The 20051-nt window shown below is 34.2% G+C and overlaps 3 protein-coding genes and 1 pseudogene across 3 annotated transcripts; all 4 read left to right on the top strand.

Moving 5' to 3' along the window:
* The first annotated feature begins 2559 nt into the window (after positions 1-2559).
* On the top strand, positions 2560-3223 carry LOC129310512 (uncharacterized). The gene is made up of 2 exons (XM_054952368.1): positions 2560-2688; positions 2818-3223. The coding sequence occupies exons 1-2, from the start codon at positions 2686-2688 to the stop codon at positions 3118-3120; spliced, it is 306 nt and encodes a 101-aa protein (XP_054808343.1). The 5' UTR covers positions 2560-2685; the 3' UTR covers positions 3121-3223.
* Positions 3224-4923: 1700 nt separating this feature from the next.
* Positions 4924-5497, top strand: LOC129310511 (uncharacterized). Its single transcript, XM_054952367.1, has 3 exons — positions 4924-5087; positions 5175-5226; positions 5315-5497. Exons 1-3 carry the CDS (start codon positions 4924-4926, stop codon positions 5495-5497), a joined length of 399 nt encoding a protein of 132 aa, XP_054808342.1.
* Positions 5498-6317: 820 nt separating this feature from the next.
* Positions 6318-9571, top strand: LOC129310510 (aspartyl protease family protein 1-like; annotated as a pseudogene).
* Positions 9572-12722: 3151 nt separating this feature from the next.
* LOC129310407 (aspartyl protease family protein 1-like) lies at positions 12723-18715 on the top strand. The gene is made up of 10 exons (XM_054952238.1): positions 12723-13541; positions 14918-15059; positions 15453-15688; positions 15873-16097; positions 16610-16745; positions 16829-16914; positions 16996-17092; positions 17485-17557; positions 17805-17876; positions 17963-18715. The coding sequence occupies exons 1-10, from the start codon at positions 13243-13245 to the stop codon at positions 18187-18189; spliced, it is 1593 nt and encodes a 530-aa protein (XP_054808213.1). The 5' UTR covers positions 12723-13242; the 3' UTR covers positions 18190-18715.
* Positions 18716-20051: the final 1336 nt, after the last annotated feature.

Below are 20051 nucleotides of genomic sequence, written 5' to 3'. Positions count from 1 at the left end.
CATCTTTTAAAAAAAATGATAATATTTGGGCCTGCGTCCCCCTCTTAAGTCAATTCCTCTCTCCATAAGTCGTAGCTATGGTCCTGTTTCTTAAATGGGAGAAAGCCGCTATATGCTACATCAATCGAGCATCTCAAATATTGGGATGCGTTATAAACCAGTCGACATAACAATTCAAATGTCAATGATTCATCCAGAATTAATATAGTTATGATTAAAATAATATAAATTAATTAAAATATATAAAAATACTCATATATCAGAAACCTTGAAAAGAGTAATATTTAAATAAAAAAAATTAAATCACAAGCAAATAAAAATATTCATATATAAATCACATATAATCCAAAAAAATAGAGTTTTAAAAGTAGAAATATAATAGATTACTTTTTTTTAATGCATTTTTAACTCAAACAATATCCCTTCAAGTTCATAAGGAGAGAGACAAATATATAAAATCCAACCCATTCAACTCAGTTCATTGATCTGGTCAGCCAATCCGGATAGGATTTAATAAAATAAATATCATTAATAATTTAAATATTGATTCAAAATTTGTACAAAACACGTAATATGGAGCAAATTTCCTCCTTTAAAAGATACTTCCTCCATCCTTTTATATAAAAAATTTTTTAAAATATTTTTTATCCCTAAATATAAAGGGTTGTTAGCATATCTTTTAATAAATGAATCATTATATCTTTATTCAATTTAAAAAAAAAGTACTCTCATTTCTTTACTTTAAAAAAATTTATTTTTTATTTACAATAATTACAAGCAAAATTAAAATATTACTATACTTTTAATTACATAATTAATTTTTATTACTTTACATGACTCAATTAAAAAAAATTATATATAAAAATCAAGGAAATAAAATATAATAAAAAGATGGGAGGGTAATTTCTGCTCATGGTTGTGGTAAGCAGGCATAGTAAATTTCATGTCGTCAAGCGATCATGTCAGCGGCATTTGATATCACATATTACTGCTCACCGACTTCACAACCTCAGCATTTAGTTTCAACCTTCAACTACTTTGTACATCTCCATCAATCGACTCAGGTTTTATGGCATTATTAATTAAATCATGTTAACATTAATAATTGGATATCTCTCCTCAAAGAATTTCACACACACAAGACTTTGGTCGTGTTTTTTGTATGGAGTTTGAGATTATTCTATTCCGTCCCAAATTGTAAAATTATTTTAAAAATAATTTATTATTTTAAAATACAAAATAATTTAATAAAAATAAGATTTCATTAAATGTATTTTTCTTATATTACCCTTCTTTTTTTATTATACTCTCTCTAATTAATCATTTGCTATTATATTAAATAAACGATATCTTTTAAAGTTTATATTTTTATTTTTAAAAAATAAGGTTATATAATTTATTTAATGAGTTTTATTGAAATGCATATTTGTATAAACATTTTTGAAGCCTCAAGTTCGTTATGTATAAATAAATTTTCATATTCAATTATTAAAATATCAATATTTAATTTTATTTGTTCAGGATCACTTGTTTTTTTTTTTTTTAAAGACCAACCAATAGGCTATTGATACACTTTGACAATGTATTGCACAATATTATATGTGTGTAGTTGCTATTCAAAATAAAAAACAACAACTTAGTTTTAGGTAAATAATAACTTGATAATGTGTTAATTAAATTAAACTAATTAAATCCCCTTGGAATTCTTTTACTCTCTCGTAGAAAACAATTATTTGCTAGAGTTTAAGTTAAAGATAATCTATCGAGATCCTAATGGCTTCGTGGCATTAGCACCCCTCCTCTAATCCAAGAGGTTGTGCGCTTGAGCCCCGAGTTAGGCAAAAAAGTGATGGATGTGTATTTTCTTTAATGGGATAGGAGTGTAAATTTGAGTGAGAGTAGCCATAATGAGTAATTCGTTACCCAACAAAAAAAATTAATCATTTAATTTTTATAATTTTAATCTAGTTATAACTCGATCTCTAAATTTAACTCATTATAACTTAGTCCATAAAGTTTTAACTCGAATTATAAATTAATTTTTAAACTTTGCTTCCTACAATTTAGTCTTTGGAGTTTCTACCTCTTAAATATTGATCCTTATATTTTAAAAAATAAAAGTATAAAGGTTAAAAATATTTTAAAATATTTATAATATTTATAAAAATTAAAAGGCTTTAGTAATTTAATATATCAGTAATAAATTTTAAAATATTTTTAATCTTTATAATTTTATTTTTTAAAATATAAGGACCAATATTTAAAAGGTTAAAACTTCAGAGACTAATTATAAGAGGCAAAGTTTAGAAACTGATTTATAATTGAATCAAAACTTTAAAAACTGAATTATAATGAGTTAAAATTATATTTAAGAACTGAATTACAATTAGATCAAAATTATAAAAACTAAATAATTAATTTTTCAAAAAAAAAAGTCAAAGGTAATGGAAAAACTTGCTCTGTGCCGCCCAACTACATTATTAATGGAAAAAAGTGAGCATGCAGTATGTGTTGTGTAAAAAAGATTACTGCAATTGACAAATTGAGTCTAGTACCATTATCCGACTTGGGTCATGCAGTACGAACAAGGATCCACGAACTTCATCATACTTCAGTCATGCACAGAGAGAAACTCATAGCTAAGATTTCCAACACCTAGGCATTATCTTGAGAACTACGAAGATTATGGTAAGTTTGATGAGGCTCTCATATATCTCGAATATGGCGAATTTAATTACCATCTTCCTGTATTATTTCTCCTCTGATCTGGAAAATTCAAATTTTGATTTTGACTCTTTCTCTTGTGTCGATGATAAGGCTATCCCGGTGATCATGGTGGCTCTAGTCCTCGTGATGACTCCTCTTATTGTGGGTCTCCTGTGCACCGCTCACTTTATGGAGGCGGCTAAGGTCATTCACCGGAACCACCATAACCACCTGACGGAGGCGGCTGAGATCCTTCACCCTATCGAGTTGGCGGATCAGATCGTTGACGTCGGGCATGGCGGTGGTGATCAGCCTTTGGAGGTGGCCGAGATAGTTCAATGGCACAGGGGCAATCACTTGATGAACATAACGGAGATGATTATCCAGCACCACATGTTGGCTTACTGGTTCTAACCAGTGAGAACTGAGAAGAAAATATATAAGGTTGTGGAAGTGAGCTACTACATCATGAGAGCTCCCAAAGGTTGTGACTTGTGAAGAAATGTTATGGGGTTATTGCAAGAAGTATATTTAGGTACGTGATAGATTAATGCTCGTAGTGTGTTTATATGTGTAGTATCGCGGCTTCCGGTGGACTTGTTTTTGCGTCATATATATAGACTACTCAACCCTTTTGTTGATCTGAATATAAGAACGTTAGTGTGTCTGAACTCTGAAGAGAGAGAAAATGGTTAAATTATATATATATATATATATATATATAATTTTCTTGAAATTTAGGAAAAGAACCCTTTTAAAGGATTATTCCTGTCATAACATATCCAACAAATGGATCCGCGGAGGAGGTACTTTAATTGACAGCAAACAACAGCTACTCTAAATAAAACCACCTAACTACTAACCTTTTGCATGCCAGAATGGTGTGGCGAGAAAGATTTAGGTTTTACTTTTTTTGTTAATTTTAGACCAGTCTCTTTTTATATATATATATATATATATATATATATGCATCCTCACTAATAGAGATATTTCTCATTGAATAAATTGTAGCAAGAAATTGTCGCAAAATTTCTTACGAAAGTACAAACTTTGTAAGTTTCTCGCAGATTTTTCACTGGAAGATACCTGAGAGAAAAAATATGTGAGAAATGTGTGATAACATTGGCGGGAACATTAGCATGTTTTGGTTGGAATCGGTGCCATATTTTCTTACGGAAATATTTTGTAAGAATTTCTCGTGGCTCCAATTTATGTCCGTGAGAAATTCTCACAATTTTTTATGTGTGAAAAACGAGCTTCTAAATTATTTTGCTTTAGCTGCATGATAATATTCAAAAACAGTTGTTACAAAAAAGTAACACCCCATTGAAAAATAACTTGTTTAAAAGAAACTATCAGTGAATCAATACGACTTGTGTATTGTGACTTCCTACCAATTGCCAACACCGTTTTTAAAAATATATTGATTAAAACAGAAAAAAAAATCCATGCCTTGTCATTGCCACAAGGTCATATGGACATAAGAGAAATAAACCATTCAAATTCAAATATGCACGTTGCATAGCCATAATATTTCGTCCTTCAATTTCGTACAAGAGTAAGTAGAGTCTGACTTGGCCCAACCAAAAACCAGACCAACTCGGGTCGGGCCGAGTTATGAATAAAACAAATTGGTCCGAGAGTGTTCCGGGTTGGACCCGACGCACATTGGCATGGCAGGGCAAATAAAAGTATTTGACCCAGTCTCACCTGCAAACACCCCTATCTCTGCTTGTGAGATTCCCGGATCTTAAACAACATTGAAAAGGTACAATTTTTCCTTTGTCAAAATATTTCTTTACTCAACTAGTGGAATAGATTGGCATATGATTTTTTTTTTTTAAAAAAGACGTTGATGAGAAAAGGACAGGTTCCAGAAGATCTGGAATGTTGGAATAGAGCTGGACCAAATAAATGGTAGGAAAAAAACACGAGAAATGGAGAAGAATAAGGAAATGAATGCCACATAGTTGTCAAAGAGCAATGCTATATCCACTCTCAGCCAAGAAAAACACAACACTCTCTTCTTCAATCCATTTTAACATGTCCCTTATATAAGTAAATCACAAGTCTTTCTGATCTCTAATTGCGAAGATCGACGTGTGGCTAAATTGAATAGCGATCGAGTCACAAAGTCATCTGCAGCAAGCTGCTTCTTTAACTTTTTGTAAGCTAGGAACGGGGTGCGTTCGCGCGCGTAAGAGAGAAACATATATAATGCATCATCAAGAAGTCAAAAGCAATTTATCTGGTGCAACTACAGAGAAAGAAAAGGTAGGATCAAAAGGATATGAATGTGATCAACCCCTTTGCCCTAAGCCCAGAAAGCTTCCTCCTGCAGTTCCTGAGTTCCTCAAGCCACTCAGATGTAGCACACACAGGTTTGTTCCCTAGTTCCTCAATCTAATACAAATATAAAATTCATATCCAGTGGTTATGTTTCTGATTTGGTTTTCTTTCTTTAACAGTCAGCCAAAAGGCAATGAAGAAAGTAGAGTTCTGAACATGATCACAGAAAAGGTTCTGGCTTAGATTAGCTTAATCATCAAAATGATTAATGATCCTAATAAAAGAGCTTAACATATGTGATGAATGCATGTTTGTGCAGAATACACATGAGAAGGAGCTGGTATGCAGTGCTGGATGCTTACCTTCTTGTTACTCAGGCTCTCCACCGCGCCGGACAGAAAACCCACTGATCCATGACGTGGAGTTTCTTCATCAAATGGACATTGTTTCGCCATTTTCACGCACCAAACTCTCTGATAAATGTGCTTTTACCTCTGCTTGATCCAACACCGACGAATCTGATTCTCAAAATCAGCCGTCAATATAGAATACAAAATCTACAGCAAGCTGTACTATTTACAAGCCATGAACAAAATGGCTGATCATTTTTCATACTCTGTGCAGTACATAAGGGATCTACCAAGTTGTTCTAACGAAGAAATGAACACTTGCAAAGGATATATATATATATATATACCAATTGAGAGATAAGTATTCTTTTTTTGTAGAGAATAATAATTAGTATAAGTCATATATTGCGTACGGGAATCCTGATATGTATATACTGTGAGCTGAATAGACTTTGAATGTATTTTGTATAGACTAGTGTCTATTATGAGCCAATTATGTTATCATCGTCAAGATCAATGAATGGCGGATTAAAAGAATACAAAAGTATTCAATTTTAAATAAAAGTATTCAATTTTTCTTTTCAAATAGATCAACCGCACCTGCAAATGTTTGCAGGGAAAATCGTTGTTAATTATTGGGAATGCTGTAATAAAATTATAGTATTATGACTTCATCAAATATATTACTATTATTATTATTATTATTGAAAGTCAACTCAAAATTGTTCAAAAATTAAAAGTAAATTTGGAGTTTGGACACGTGATTAGCTGTAAGCAAATAAACTTTTAAAAATATTATATTTTTGAAATAAAAAATTATTGATTTTTGAAAGCTTTCCAAAACAAGTTTTGATTTTTCAAGGTGCTTTTTGTCTCTCTTGAGTCTTGAGAAAACCACGTTTTGGAACCGAAGACGAAAACAAGCGTAACTTACAGGGAATGGCAGATATAGATCAAAGGGAACCGAAAAAATTCAACGGTAAACGTGGCTTTGATCCCCGCCAACCCGCCGACCGTTATCAACTGTCAAAGACAAGCGTCGTGGGGCCCACGCACTTGTTCACGTTGTAGATACCTACCTGTGCTAGCTTGACTCCCTCACTCTCCTTCACTGCCGAGTACTTCAAGATCTTACCCCCGCTTCACTCTCAAAATCCCAAGATCCTCTCTTTATGTGTGAAATCCAAATCTCCAAACCCTAATTCTCCTTAGTTCTACTTAATTCGCTTTCTCTTCCAAGATCTATGTTCTCGATTTCAGTTCTTTTGGGGTTTTGGCTCTCATTGACGAAAGAATGATTATATTGGGCAGAACCATCCTCGTCTTTCTTTTATTCTGGAGCTTCTGGGCTTCCTGCCATGCTCGCGTCTTCACCTTCACGATGCACCATCGTTTCTCCGAGCCTGTCAAGAAGTGGTCGGAGACCACCTCTGGAAAGTTCTCAGCGGTGGATGCCTGGCCTGAGAAGGGGAGTTTTGAGTACTACGCGGGGCTGGCCGATCGCGATCGTTTCTTCCGTGGCCGCAAACTTTCCGGTAAAGATGACGCACCCCTGGCATTCTCTGATGGCAATTCCACATTTCGGATCAGCTCGCTGGGTTTGTATGTTTCTTTCTTTTTCTGTGTCTTTTCTTTTTAAATGCAACTTGCATATATATATATATATATATTGAATAATTATTAATCTAATTTGTCCCCTTGAATTAGTCCTTGTTCTTGGATGTTGCTCCCTCATTTCTTTAACTTTCTCCTTTCTTTTGTTTGTTCATGCAGTCTGCATTATACAACAGTTCAACTGGGGACACCAGGAGTGAAGTTTATGGTGGCTCTTGATACAGGAAGTGACCTGTTCTGGGTACCATGTGATTGTACCAGATGTGCAGCAGCTGATAGCACAGCTTTTGCTTCAGTATGTTCCCTTCTACTTATTAAGATTTGATACTAGAAATTCTGGATATTTGCAAAGAAATTCTGGATTGCTTATGGATATTTGTTCTTGAAAATGAAAATATGTTGTAGCAGGATTTTGATCTTAGTGTGTACAATCCTAATGGTTCTTCAACGAGCAAAAAGGTCACTTGTAACAACAGTTTGTGTGTACACCGCAATCAGTGCCTTGGGACTTTCAGCAACTGCCCCTATATGGTCTCTTATGTCTCTGCTGAAACTTCCACGTCTGGAATACTTGTTGAGGACGTTCTGCACTTGACGAAAGAAGATAATCATAATGAGCTTGTTGAGGCATACGTCATATTTGGGTTAGTTTCATTATAATATTACCGAAATGATCTGAACACTGTTTCATCAGCATTCATACGTCAGTCTAGTGCTTTTAGCTTTCTGGCTCTTCTATCGTTTTTCTTCTGTCACTTACACATACTAGAATTGAAATTAACACTTGTGCAGCTGTGGACAAGTTCAAAGTGGATCTTTTTTAGATGTTGCAGCTCCTAATGGTTTGTTTGGGCTTGGCATGGAGAAAATATCAGTTCCTAGCATGTTATCCAGAGAAGGTTTCACAGCAGATTCATTCTCCATGTGTTTTGGACGTGACGGCATTGGAAGGATAAGTTTTGGGGACAAGGGTAGTCCTGATCAAGAAGAGACCCCATTTAATTTGAACCCATCGCAGTAAGTGGTAATTCCCTGCTTACTTGTTGTCACTGACTTCAGGAATCAAAATAGTACTGCTGCTGCTTACGGATGCTTGTGAAAATATTAAGTCTTATGCTTTTACCTATCTCACAGCCCTACCTATAACATCACAGTCACTCAAGTCCAAGTAGGAACAACTCTAATTGAGGTGGAATTTACTGCTCTTTTTGATTCTGGGACATCTTTTACATACTTGATTGATCCAACCTACCAAAGGCTTTCTGAGAGTGTAAGCACTGAAAAGGGACCAGTTCTGTTTAAATACGGCTTAAATATCATTTGACACTGGACCTTACCAAAATTGTTATCTTTGCAGTTTCATTCCCACATACGAGATAGGAGGCGTCCACCTGATTCAAGAATTCCTTTTGAATTTTGTTATGATATGAGGTCATAGAATCATTAGTCCAACTTATATTTTGTGTGTCTGTCTGTATGTGCGGATATAACCTCTGAAAGCTTAATATGCTTACTTTGTGGACAGTTCTGATGCAAATACAAGCTCGACACCTAGCATGGGCTTAACTATGAGAGGAGGAAGTCATTTTTCTGTTTATGATCCAATAATTATCATCTCTACTCAGGTGGTTGTTAAATCCGTGCACCTCTTTACTAGGAGCATGCTTTTTAAGCTTAGGATAAAACTAAAGTTGTGTCTTCCCTTCCTAATTATTTTGCAGAGTGAACTTGTATATTGCCTAGCAGTTGTCAAGAGTACTGAGCTAAATATAATCGGACGTAAGTTGTTTTCTCTTTTTTCCTTCTTATTACATTCTTAGATCATATATAGAGTTAGTATGCCATGAAGTTGAAGTAAATTGAGTAAAACTGAGGCATGCTTAACTTGTGATACGAGATCAAAGTGACAAAATATGGGACTTGCCCTTGCCTTGCATACCAGTAAATGCGTGTTGATTAATGGAATCAGTAAATTATTGTCAATTTATTGCAAAATAAAACATTTGCTTATTCTCATCAGTCTTTCTCCCAGAGATGATAATTCTTAGCCCAAGTGTATTTTGATGTTCATTGCAGAAAACTTCATGACGGGCTACCGGGTTGTATTTGACCGCGAAAAGCTCATATTGGGCTGGAAAAAATTGATTGTAAGTGTTATTTTTCTTCTCATAGTGACTGTTCTGTCCAGATCTTCTATACAAGAAATGATGGAGATATTGAGCTTTACAAATCTCTCTCTATATGAACTGTTTCTCCATTTTATTGGGGGTTGTAGACTGGGATTTATCTTTCACATTTTGATACCATTAACAGGTTATGACGTTGAGGATCAAGTTCCAGCGAAGCCACACTCAAATAATGTGCCTCCTGCTGTAGCGGCAGGGGTTGGCATTGGCAACCACTCTGCACCAAAATCAACCACAAAGACCCGAACCGATTCTCAGAGGTCAAGGGCATCACCTTCTCAGTTCTCACTACAATCGCACTTCACTTCTGTCTTTCTTTGGATTTCTCTTTTCCCTTTTTTTTTTTGGGTTACGTTGTCTATGACCATCCATTTGTTTGATCCATTGGAGGTTCACGGTAAATAACGAAGTTTAGTCGGCAGCCAATGTTTGGAGATAGTTGGGCAACATGCTATAGCCTAATATGAGCTCAAGGATAAGCTTAAATGGCCAAAAATTTAATTTTAAAAATGAATGTAAAATGGTGAAAAAAAGTTACTACTTATTAGTGGCCCAAAAAACTCAAATGAACGCAACATGCAACCCTGAGTGGTTGTTGGCCACAGGATATTTATTTGGATTTAGACCAAAATAGATCCTAATTATGCAAAAACATCATATGAGTTTCATAGGAGATCAGGATAATGTTGGTGAAGCCAATTTTAGAATCAGTGTTGCAAATATGGGAATTGTAAATCAGTTACATAAGTCTTATAGGTCACTGCTAATGATTTGTAGCTCAAAATTATCATATTTACAATTTTTCATTTGTTCTGAATTAATATTTACAACTTATTTTATTATAATTTTTTTGTGACCTAAAGGGTTATTCCACCTAAGATCATCTAGTGGGGTGAAGTTTTCATAAAGAAGATAATTAGAGTAGTGTTCAGGCTATTATGACAATAGGGTGAGATTATATTATAATCGCATTAAAGTGTGATTTATAAATGTAAAGGGATAATTAGGGTAGTGTTCAGGCTATTATGACAATGGGGTGAGATTATATTATAATCGCATTAAAGTGTGATTTATAAATGTAAAGGGATCTCTTTCTTACCAAGCCAATATTCTAGGATGAGTTCTTCTTTTACATTCATGCTCACAACAGATTTGTCACCAAATATTTACATATGATATAGGTAAAGATAGATTCGGACTAGATTTCAAAAGGTACATGATCCTCCTATCAGTCGTTGCGTCAAATTCAAATCCCCTAGTTAAAGGAAGCACCTAACAGTCAATAATGATATGTATAGTAATTTTTTTCTTTTAAAAAAATGCAACCTGTTGTGGCTTATGTTTAAAATTCTGTAAAATACACAATAAAATGTCTAACTAGTTAAAATATATTTAGTCAACACAGAACGCCAATATCTTCCATTTTGTTTCATGCTTATTTTTCGTAAAATTGTTCAAATACAACTAGAGTTCCATTAAAACTTTATTTGCTTTCCCCACTCTTTAGAGTATAAAGACTCTGACATCGATTTGTCTAATAAGAGAGAACGGCAGGAGAATGGAGCTTAAAATGCAAATTGGCTCACAAGAGATTTCTACGCTCCATCAAGGAACATCTGCAGACCTATGCTCAATGTCCATGTTGTGAGTTTGGTGATCTAAATGGTAAATAAAATGTATTTTTGGTTGGCCAAAAACTAAATATACTGTATTTTTTTTTAAAAAAAAAAGTCCCGTGTTTTTACTTGAAAACTATTTCTTGGCTTATTTTTACCAAAATTAAAATTTTAGCTATTTTTAAAGAAAAACTAAAATCGTTAACACGGTCATGGATCATGGTCTATCTCTATCCTGTTATTAAAATGTGAGAGTCATTTGGAAGTCCCACCCCACAAGGCTAAATATACTATAATCCCACCAAATCTACAAATAATTCTGAAATCCCAAATCCCATTAGAAAAAACAAGTAATTTTTTCATTTTAACAACAACCCATTTTGCATTAATCCTTAATCCTTATTAAATTTGGAGAATTACATCCAATCCCCTCTCAAAGGAAATAATCACATATAAAGACTAATAACAAATCCCATTAGAAAAAACAAGTAATTTTTTTATTTTAATAACAACCCATTTTGCATTAATCCTTATTTATGATTAATTTTTTTAAGAGGGGACTGGATGTGATTTTACTAATAAAATTTCCAATGTCATTACTTGAATGCCCTGCTGCCTTAAAAAACAAAAGGAGAATGAAGACACTTTCAGTTCTTCGACCTCCGCCTTCTTCCCTGTTCTTCGACCTCCTCCTTTCAAACCCACCATTCTTTTTCAGTTTTTGTATAATAAAGACCAACGGCACCCCCATCTCTGATTCCTCTTTTGGACACCACCACCACCACCACCACCAGCATTCTCTCTTCGACACGTCTTCCCTATCACGTCATCATTGCTTTTCCCTCCATCGCAGCCATAATCGCCGGTTTGGCAAATGAGGCAATTGCCTTGTGCTTCAAAAAAATTCGTTTATTATTGCTGTTAAATATTACTATTAATTACATCTTTTCATTAAGAATTCATAATTCATAATCCTGTGTTTCACTGTATCTATCATTCTCATTTTCTAATATCAATCAGCCATTGGGTAACATTAACATACCGCCACAATATATAGAATGGACAAGAACCACTTTGTTAGCATCTAACAATTCTCATTGCTGCTATCATCATTTTCTTTTTGAAAGAAAATATTACCCTATTGCATTGTCACTCATTTGCCAAATAATTTTTGTTTATTAGAATTTTTAGCTTGCTACCTAATTGAAATTAAAAAAAAAAATACTAATAATAGATTTAAGATGGTGGCCACTTCATGTGTATTTGTTACACTTTTTTACGGTTTATATTACTTTTTATTTGAAATTACGATTTTTTTAAAATTTTTTATAGCATTTAAAATGATACAAATGTCAAATAAAAAATTTGAATATACTAAGCCTCTCAGAATATTTGTCTCAGCCCCAGAATTTCTTCGCACGCCCAGTCGCCACCACAGGCACAACCACCTCATTCAATATTCTCCCTCGACCCGCTCCATTCAGTCAATGTTGGAAACTGCGGGCCCGGTGGCTTAATAACTTTTTGCGATCTTGAATTGGACTCAACCTGGGCCACTGATCACACTTCTCCAGAGGCCTATGAATTTCAAGGAAGTAGTGAAAGGTCAAAGAAGCTTATTCATTCAGCTTCATTTATAGAATTACATAAGAAAACAAAGTTATAATTTAAGGACCTTGGATTTCATTATTATTTACTAAATCTTGTGGTGGGATTTCCTAGTAATTCTCCCAATTAAATGGCGCTTGTAGGCTCGGAAGACTGAGATTTTTAACCCAATGGGGCTAAAAATAAGAAACTTCCCCTTGACTCCCTAACAAGTACTGGTGACTCTGGGACTTTTGCCCGGGCCGACTGACTCTTCACTCTTGACTCTGTCACGCGCAAATATTCTCTGCATACCTCTCGGTCTCCGTAAAATTGGGTACTTCAACTCGTGGGACCCACCTCATCACTATTCTTCGTCTTCCGCGATACGTGGAGGCTTCCACTGTCACTACGGAGTCGTGACTCGTGATCCTGCATCACACCCATCTTCTCTGAGTGGTGTCGTTCGGTTGCCTTAACAAGGAATTGTGGATTTTTGTTTATTAAGAAAAAAAGAAAGAAAGAAAGAAAGAAAACTCTTCACTCCTCAACTCGTGGGACACACTCATGGCGATGACCCCATGTCACCATTCTCCGTCCTCCGCCGCGCTTGGAAGCTTTGACTTTTCTTCCTAGACATAGTACCATGACACTACCCCAAACTTCCCTCTTTCCCAGCCTCTCTTTCTCACTTCGTCTCCCGGACGACCTTAGGCTTCCTCATTTATTTCTTCTCGTTTCTTTTTTGTTGTTGCAATAAACAGGGCAAGCCTCACGGCTTGAAAGAGTAAATTACAGAAGTCTAGGCCACCCCAGCAGGGGTAATTCCTCATTTGTTTCTACCTCCTAGGCTTCTTCATCTCGGCTCAATTCCGTCAACAGTTTCACCCAATCATGGCTTCGCCGTTAAGTTCTGCTTGTGGATTGCTCCTGTTCATGGTAATGTTGAGCTTGGGTTCACGAAGCTGTCATGGATTCCGGACCCTCGGTTTCGCTATGCACCACCGGTATTCGGATCCCGTTAAGGGAATTATGGGCATTCACGACCTACCTGCCAAGGGAAGTCGAGAATACTATGTGGCCATGTCTTACAGAGACCGCCTAGTCCGAGTTCGTGGACTCGCCGGTGTGGATCCTAAGGCTCTGACGTTCGCCGCCGGCAACGATACTCGTCGTATTTCCTCCTTGGGATTGTATGTCTTCTTCAACTATTGCTCAGTTACTCCATTTTTTGATTTATTTTTCATTATTTATATCAGAGAATTTGGCTTAATTTGGTTACAATATATATATATATATATATATAAAAATTGTGGATGTTATCCTCGTGAAAATTTGTGTAGGTTTTAAAAATACACAATTAATTTGTGTAATTTTTTTTGGGATGAATTTGCGTAATTTATTTCGTCAAAAAAATTCATTTGTGTAATTTATTAACTGAATATAATAGAAGCCTGGCTAATTGCCCCATTTTCTTTCCGATAATCTTATCTACAGTATAAACAACTTAGATCCTATAAATTTCTTTTCTCCTTTTACCTCTTATATATATATATATATATATATTGGCGAACGTTTACCTCTTATATAACTTAGATTCTTTGTATCTTTAAATTTACCACCTTCATTTACGACTTTCTTTTCACGGATGAAAAAAATTAATAATAATATATTTTCATCAATTTTTTTTTATTAATTTGAAAGATGTTTAGGACCGGAGGGAGTAATTTCTTTATTTTTTAAGACAAGTCAGTTTAATTTATCATCTGTGTTGGAAAGGTTCGTAATAGTATAGTTTTATTTTAACAAAAATCGAGAAATATTATTTTTTTATTATTTGGTGAAATAATTATTATTTATTATATTTTCATATTTCCCACATTTTGTTTCGAAAGTAGAAATTTGCTGGTAAATCCAAGTTTTGCGTAAAAGTAGGAGGACAGATTTCAGAATATTGTTGCCAATAGTTTTTTTTTTTTATTAAGATAGACACAAATATAAAAATATAATTTATATTTATATATACAGAGAGCGAGTGGCTTTGGGGGGGGGGGGAACAGGGGCAAACATCATTTTCGGCCCCATTTTATTAAGGTTTATATATATATATATATATATATATATTTTTTTCCCAAAACATTGGGAGACTGGCACTGCCCGACCTCTCCGTCCCTGATCCCTATTCTAAATTTTAAAAAAAATTGAAAAAGAAAATCAAAGGAATCACTTTTTTTTTCCCTTTGCTGCGTCTATGAGAAACAAATTGTTCACCGGATATAATTCCGCAAGAAAATTGGTCCCAACTGAAATATTTTCCCGCATACATTTAACAGAAAATAATGCATCATGTGGAAATTTTCTGGAGTTTCTTTTGTCCCTGGAAGTCATTTCCCACGTCCTCAAAGCACTATATTCAACAACTGACCAATGAAATACGTTTTTTTGTAAATACTTTACACTTATTATATGCACCAAACATCAGAAGAGATATAATTGTTTTTTTGGGAAGTTACTTCTGCAAATCATGGAATTGACCAGTAATATTTTATGCCTGTGTTGTGGAATTCAGTTTGCATTACGCCAATGTTTCTGTTGGGACACCACCTGTATGGTTTCTTGTGGCATTAGACACTGGTAGCAACTTGTTCTGGTTGCCATGCAATTGTACCGCCACGAATTGTGTGCATGCCTTGCGGACACCAAAAGGGAAGGTACATATCTTTAATAAATTTCTAAAAGTTTTGACAAGTTGCACTGATTACAAGCCATGAACAATATGACTTGTCGCTTCGTGCAATGCCCGAAACCCCCCAGATCTAATCTAATATTTGTTGCATCTTATGTTCCTAGTTTCTTGTTTTCATGTTTTTCCACTTTTAAATACTACATATTACATGCTCACATGTCATTTGTTATCTTCATCGTGTCTCACAAATTCACACTGATATTTGTCATCGCAACATGTCTTCCCTGGTGGTCTACGTTCATGCTTTTACAAGTTCTAAGGATAGAGGCGTAATCGACTATGATTTGAGGGGTGTCTTACAATGTCCTTCATGCTAAACCAAAATGACACTGATTTCTTCAGCACTTGCATTTTACAGAGATTGAAACTCAACATCTATGATACTCATGCATCCTCAACAAGCAAGAATGTTCTCTGTAACAGCACCATATGTAGGCATAAGAAACAATGTCCTTCATCTGACAGCAGTTGTGAATATCAAGTTCGCTATCTTACAAGGAACACATCATCAACTGGAGTCCTAGTGGAAGATGTCTTGCACTTAATTACGGATGATGAACAGACCAAAGAAGTTGAGGCACGTATTGATTTTGGGTAAATAACTCTCTAAGACCTTATTCAAAATGGGATGATTTCTTATGATAGAAGCCATGTATAGTCATGGAAACCAGAGTTTTTTTTTTTTTTTTTTTTAAGATGATATGAAAGTTATTTTCATTGCAATGGCTTGTGTTTGATTCTTGCTTGCTGAAGCTGCTTGAGGTTCAATTTGTTGCAGATGTGGTATTGTTCAAACAGGTTCTTTCTTGACTGGTGCAGCACCGAATGGTTTGTTTGGGCTTGGTATAAGCAATATATCAGTGCCAAGCATATTAGCTAAAGAAGGGCTCACTTCAAATTCTTTCTCTATGTGTTTTGGGGATGATGGTGTAGGGAGAATACGATTTGGAGATAATGGCAGCTCAGACCAAAGAAAAACACCGATCAACCTTGAAGCATTGCAGTAAGTGGTCATTCTTTTCAATGTTTTCAAAGTTGGATTGATCATTAAATCAGTAGACGCATTTGTTCATAGTTTATTGACTAGTTCTGCTCGAACTGGTGGTACTACTAGGTTTGACAAATTTTTGAGCTAATTTTTTTTCTTGGCTAACCAAATTGGTTTAGAGACTGGTTCATTGGTTTCCCATTGGTAGAATTAGATTCTCATCACATGGATTCTTTTATCTTTTTTCTTGTTATTAAGGTAGGTGTCTTGGATTTTGTTTAGATTAAACTCTTTCTCAGAAGAGATTTTAAAGATATGCTCTCCAATAGTGACCGGTTTCAAAAAGTTTGAACGTAATTGTTAAGATGAACTCTTATTTCTCCTTCCAACTGAATTAATCTCTTTGGTTATTTTGGTATATTAGAAGCCACTCACAATGCATGCAGAGGACATCATTGACACGTGAAAATCTTGCATCTATTTTTCACACTAATTATACTAATTTTCTTTCGCAACTAATTTGTCAGTCCAAGTTACAATATCACTATCACTCAAATTATTGTTGGAGAAAAAGCTACAGACTCCGAGTTCAATGCAATTTTTGACTCTGGAACTTCGTTTACATACCTAAACGATCCTGCTTATGCAAACATTACGAGCAGTGTAAGTAATCCGTGTTCACTGTATTTTATGATGACATCATTTTGTTTCCTGTGCTGAGTCGCTAAACTTTTTTTAATTTGCAGTTCAATTCCATGGTCAAAGGAAAACGCTATCAATTTGATTCTCATATTGAAATTCCCTTTGAGTATTGTTATGAAAATACAACGAGGTTGGTTTATCTTAAGTTACTCTTCAGTTCTTTCAAATTTTCACTTTTTTAACAATTTTCTGTCTTTTATGTGATCTGCAGCAATCAGACCAGACTTGAATTTCCCTCCTTGAATTTGAAAATGAAAGGGGGAGACAATTATTATGTTATTGATCCGCTTGTTTATATTGTTTTTGAGGTAAGGAAGATCTGACTAGTACATGATATCAAGAATTTTTTACACACGTTCTTTGTTAAGTTAAAGCAATAGAGGTGAAACTAACCATACGGTGCACAAAAATCTTCTATGTAATAAACCTGTGCGAAGCGTCATGTTTACAAGTCGTAAACAATACGACTTTTTGCTAGGAAAAAGTCGACACATTTTATGATGCACAAAATCCCACCTAGACGCATCATACAATATAGAACCCACCTGATATTTAACTAAAATGGACGTATCACTGGTTTTCACCTTTGAAACACTTATTTTGAAAGGTTTTTATTGGTTATTCATACAAGTTCCTGACACATGATTATATGATATATCATCTTTCTTCTCAGTCTTCTAATTCTTCTTGTGGTCTCCAGGATGTTGAAACCGTCAGCACAGCGATTTGCCTCGGCATCGTGAAAGGTGATGATGGTGTGAATATCATAGGACGTGAGTATCCAATTGATACACTCCTAAATAAGATACATGGTCATGAAAATTTTCACTCTGTTCATGTATGTTGTTGGAAATTTAATTCTGTCAAATCATGACTTTAAAAAACAGCATCCCGAGATACAACATTGATGTTTTACAAAGAACAGTCATTGCTAAAAGCATTAATGCATGATTGCGTAGCAGACATATATGCCAGTCAATAGTTTTCAGTTTGCTATATTCATCTTACTTCATGATGCAGAGAATTTCATGACTGGTTACCATATAGTCTTTGATCGTGATAACATGCTTCTGGGTTGGAAGAATTCCAGCTGTGAGTATAGTTTGGCTATTCTGCAACGAATTTTTTTGCGCGCGTGTCAAGAATTGTCTTATATTCCAACGAGATGTTTCACTCAGGTTATGATGACAAGGTCTCAAATGCATCAACTATAAACACTGCACATTCTCCGGCAGTTTCTCCTGTTGTTTCGCCTGCTGTTTCTCCTGCACGTTCTACAAAAACTGAAGCCACAATTAACCAGTCTGACAGTTCAAGGCCGCAGCAGCCTAATCACTCATTCAAGATCAAACCTTTTATGGTCACATTTCTTCTGGTTCTTTTCACAGGATTTGCAATTTTTTGATCACTCTGGTCGAATTCGAATTCTCTAAAGCATAATTCAGCCAAATTGAGAAGAGAGAAACAAAGCAAGGGGTGAAACTTGAGTTTTACAAAAGCAGGTTCTACCTCTCTGTCTTTCCCTTTCTCCTGATCAATTTGTATATTGAAGTTCTCAGCTATCCATTTTATTTTTATTTAAAATTAATTCACAGAGTGCTCTTCACATTCACAATATATATATATATATATATATTCAGTATTGTATTATTTGAAGTATAGGGTAAAATACTTTGGCTTGGTGATAAAGCAAAATTTTTTTCCGTCCACGTACGTGATTAATGTATTTTGACATTGACATAAATCATATAAAGGCTTCTGTAATTTTCCTATCACCTTTTTCCCCAAAGCTCTTTGAGATGTGGAGAAAGCGGTGATCTGCATTTTTATTGAACTCTACTTGTCATTTCTTCTGATAGGTAAGATTAGTTGCAGTTATATCATGTATTCTTGTTTTTGGATTGAAGTTGAACCATGGTTTGAATAACTAAGGGAAAATTGCATTAAAGGATCGTTGGAGTATATTATTCCTTCTGTCTCTATATTAAGATGTTTTTAACTAAATCACTCAAATTAATAAAAGTTGGTTATCTAATTAAAAGTACAGCTACTTTTCAATTTTGTCGTTAATTATTGTAAATAAAAAATGAAACTTTTTTTCAAAGTAAATTAATGAGAGTATTATCTTTTTCTCTTTTCAATTTAATAAAGGTATAATGGTTCGTTTATTAAAAAATATGTTAACAATCTCTTATATTTAAAAACAAAAAAAATTCTAAAAAACCTTTTATATATAAGAACGAAGGGAATAAATTGAAAAAGATCAAAGTATTCTGAATTTATTCTAAGGAGTCTTTGACATTACATTTATCAATAAGATCGAAGAGAGAGAGAGAGAGAGAGAATTAACTGTTTTGAATTTCAACTAGTAGAAATATTGTTTTGACAAACATATGCATAAAAAATTGACAGGTACTCATAAAGTTTTAATAAATACAAGTGTTGAAAATAACAAGTATAATGTTTAATAAGCATGATAGTGAAAATGACAACAAAGGACATTGTTCTCACAAGCATACATAAAAAATGATAAATAGTCATGACATTTTACCAAGCGCAAATGTGAGAAATAACAAATGAAATGTTCTGACAAGTATATTGTGAAAAATTACAAGAGTATTGTTTTGATTGGTATGGATATAATAAAAAAACGACAACTATATCAATTTATCAATCACGAGTATGGAAAATAATAAGAATGATGGCAAAAAATAACAAGCGTAACTATTTTTGTCTTTTCTCCTTTGATTTTATTATCAAATATAGGGACTTCAAAATAAATTCAAAATGCTTTGATTCTTTTTTACAATTAATATGCTCTAATAGTTCTTCAACATGATTTTTTTAGTAACTTAACATTTCATTTCCCAATCTCACCTTAAATTCAAATTGGATCCTGTCTATTGACGCAATCATGTATCAGGAGAGAATAATACGAGAGTGACTCTTTATGTGACTTATACATAATTTTTTGTGTTCCACATATCCGTGAAGGTATCCAATCTTTGGTTAGCTTAATTTTGAACTTCGAAATTCCCCTTTCTTTACTTACTCATGGTGTCATTTCCAAGCTTCTTTTTGTGTTCCGATGATAATTTCCTTGTTTTGGTATAATAATAATAATAATAATAATAAGATGATGGTGATGGTGATGATGGTGATGATGATTTTTTGGTTCCCTGGCTTTTGAAAATTCAAAAACAAAGTTTAGTAAAAGAAGCCAAGTCAAATATGTATGTTATCTGGTCATATCAGGTTAGTATGACA

Source organism: Prosopis cineraria, unplaced genomic scaffold, assembly GCF_029017545.1.
Source record: "Prosopis cineraria cultivar Desert tree isolate PC_DT_omini unplaced genomic scaffold, ASM2901754v1 PC5, whole genome shotgun sequence".
Lineage (NCBI taxonomy): Eukaryota > Viridiplantae > Streptophyta > Magnoliopsida > Fabales > Fabaceae > Prosopis > Prosopis cineraria.
Note: the sequence above shows the minus strand (reverse complement) of the source record. Positions and strands in the feature narration are given on the sequence as shown.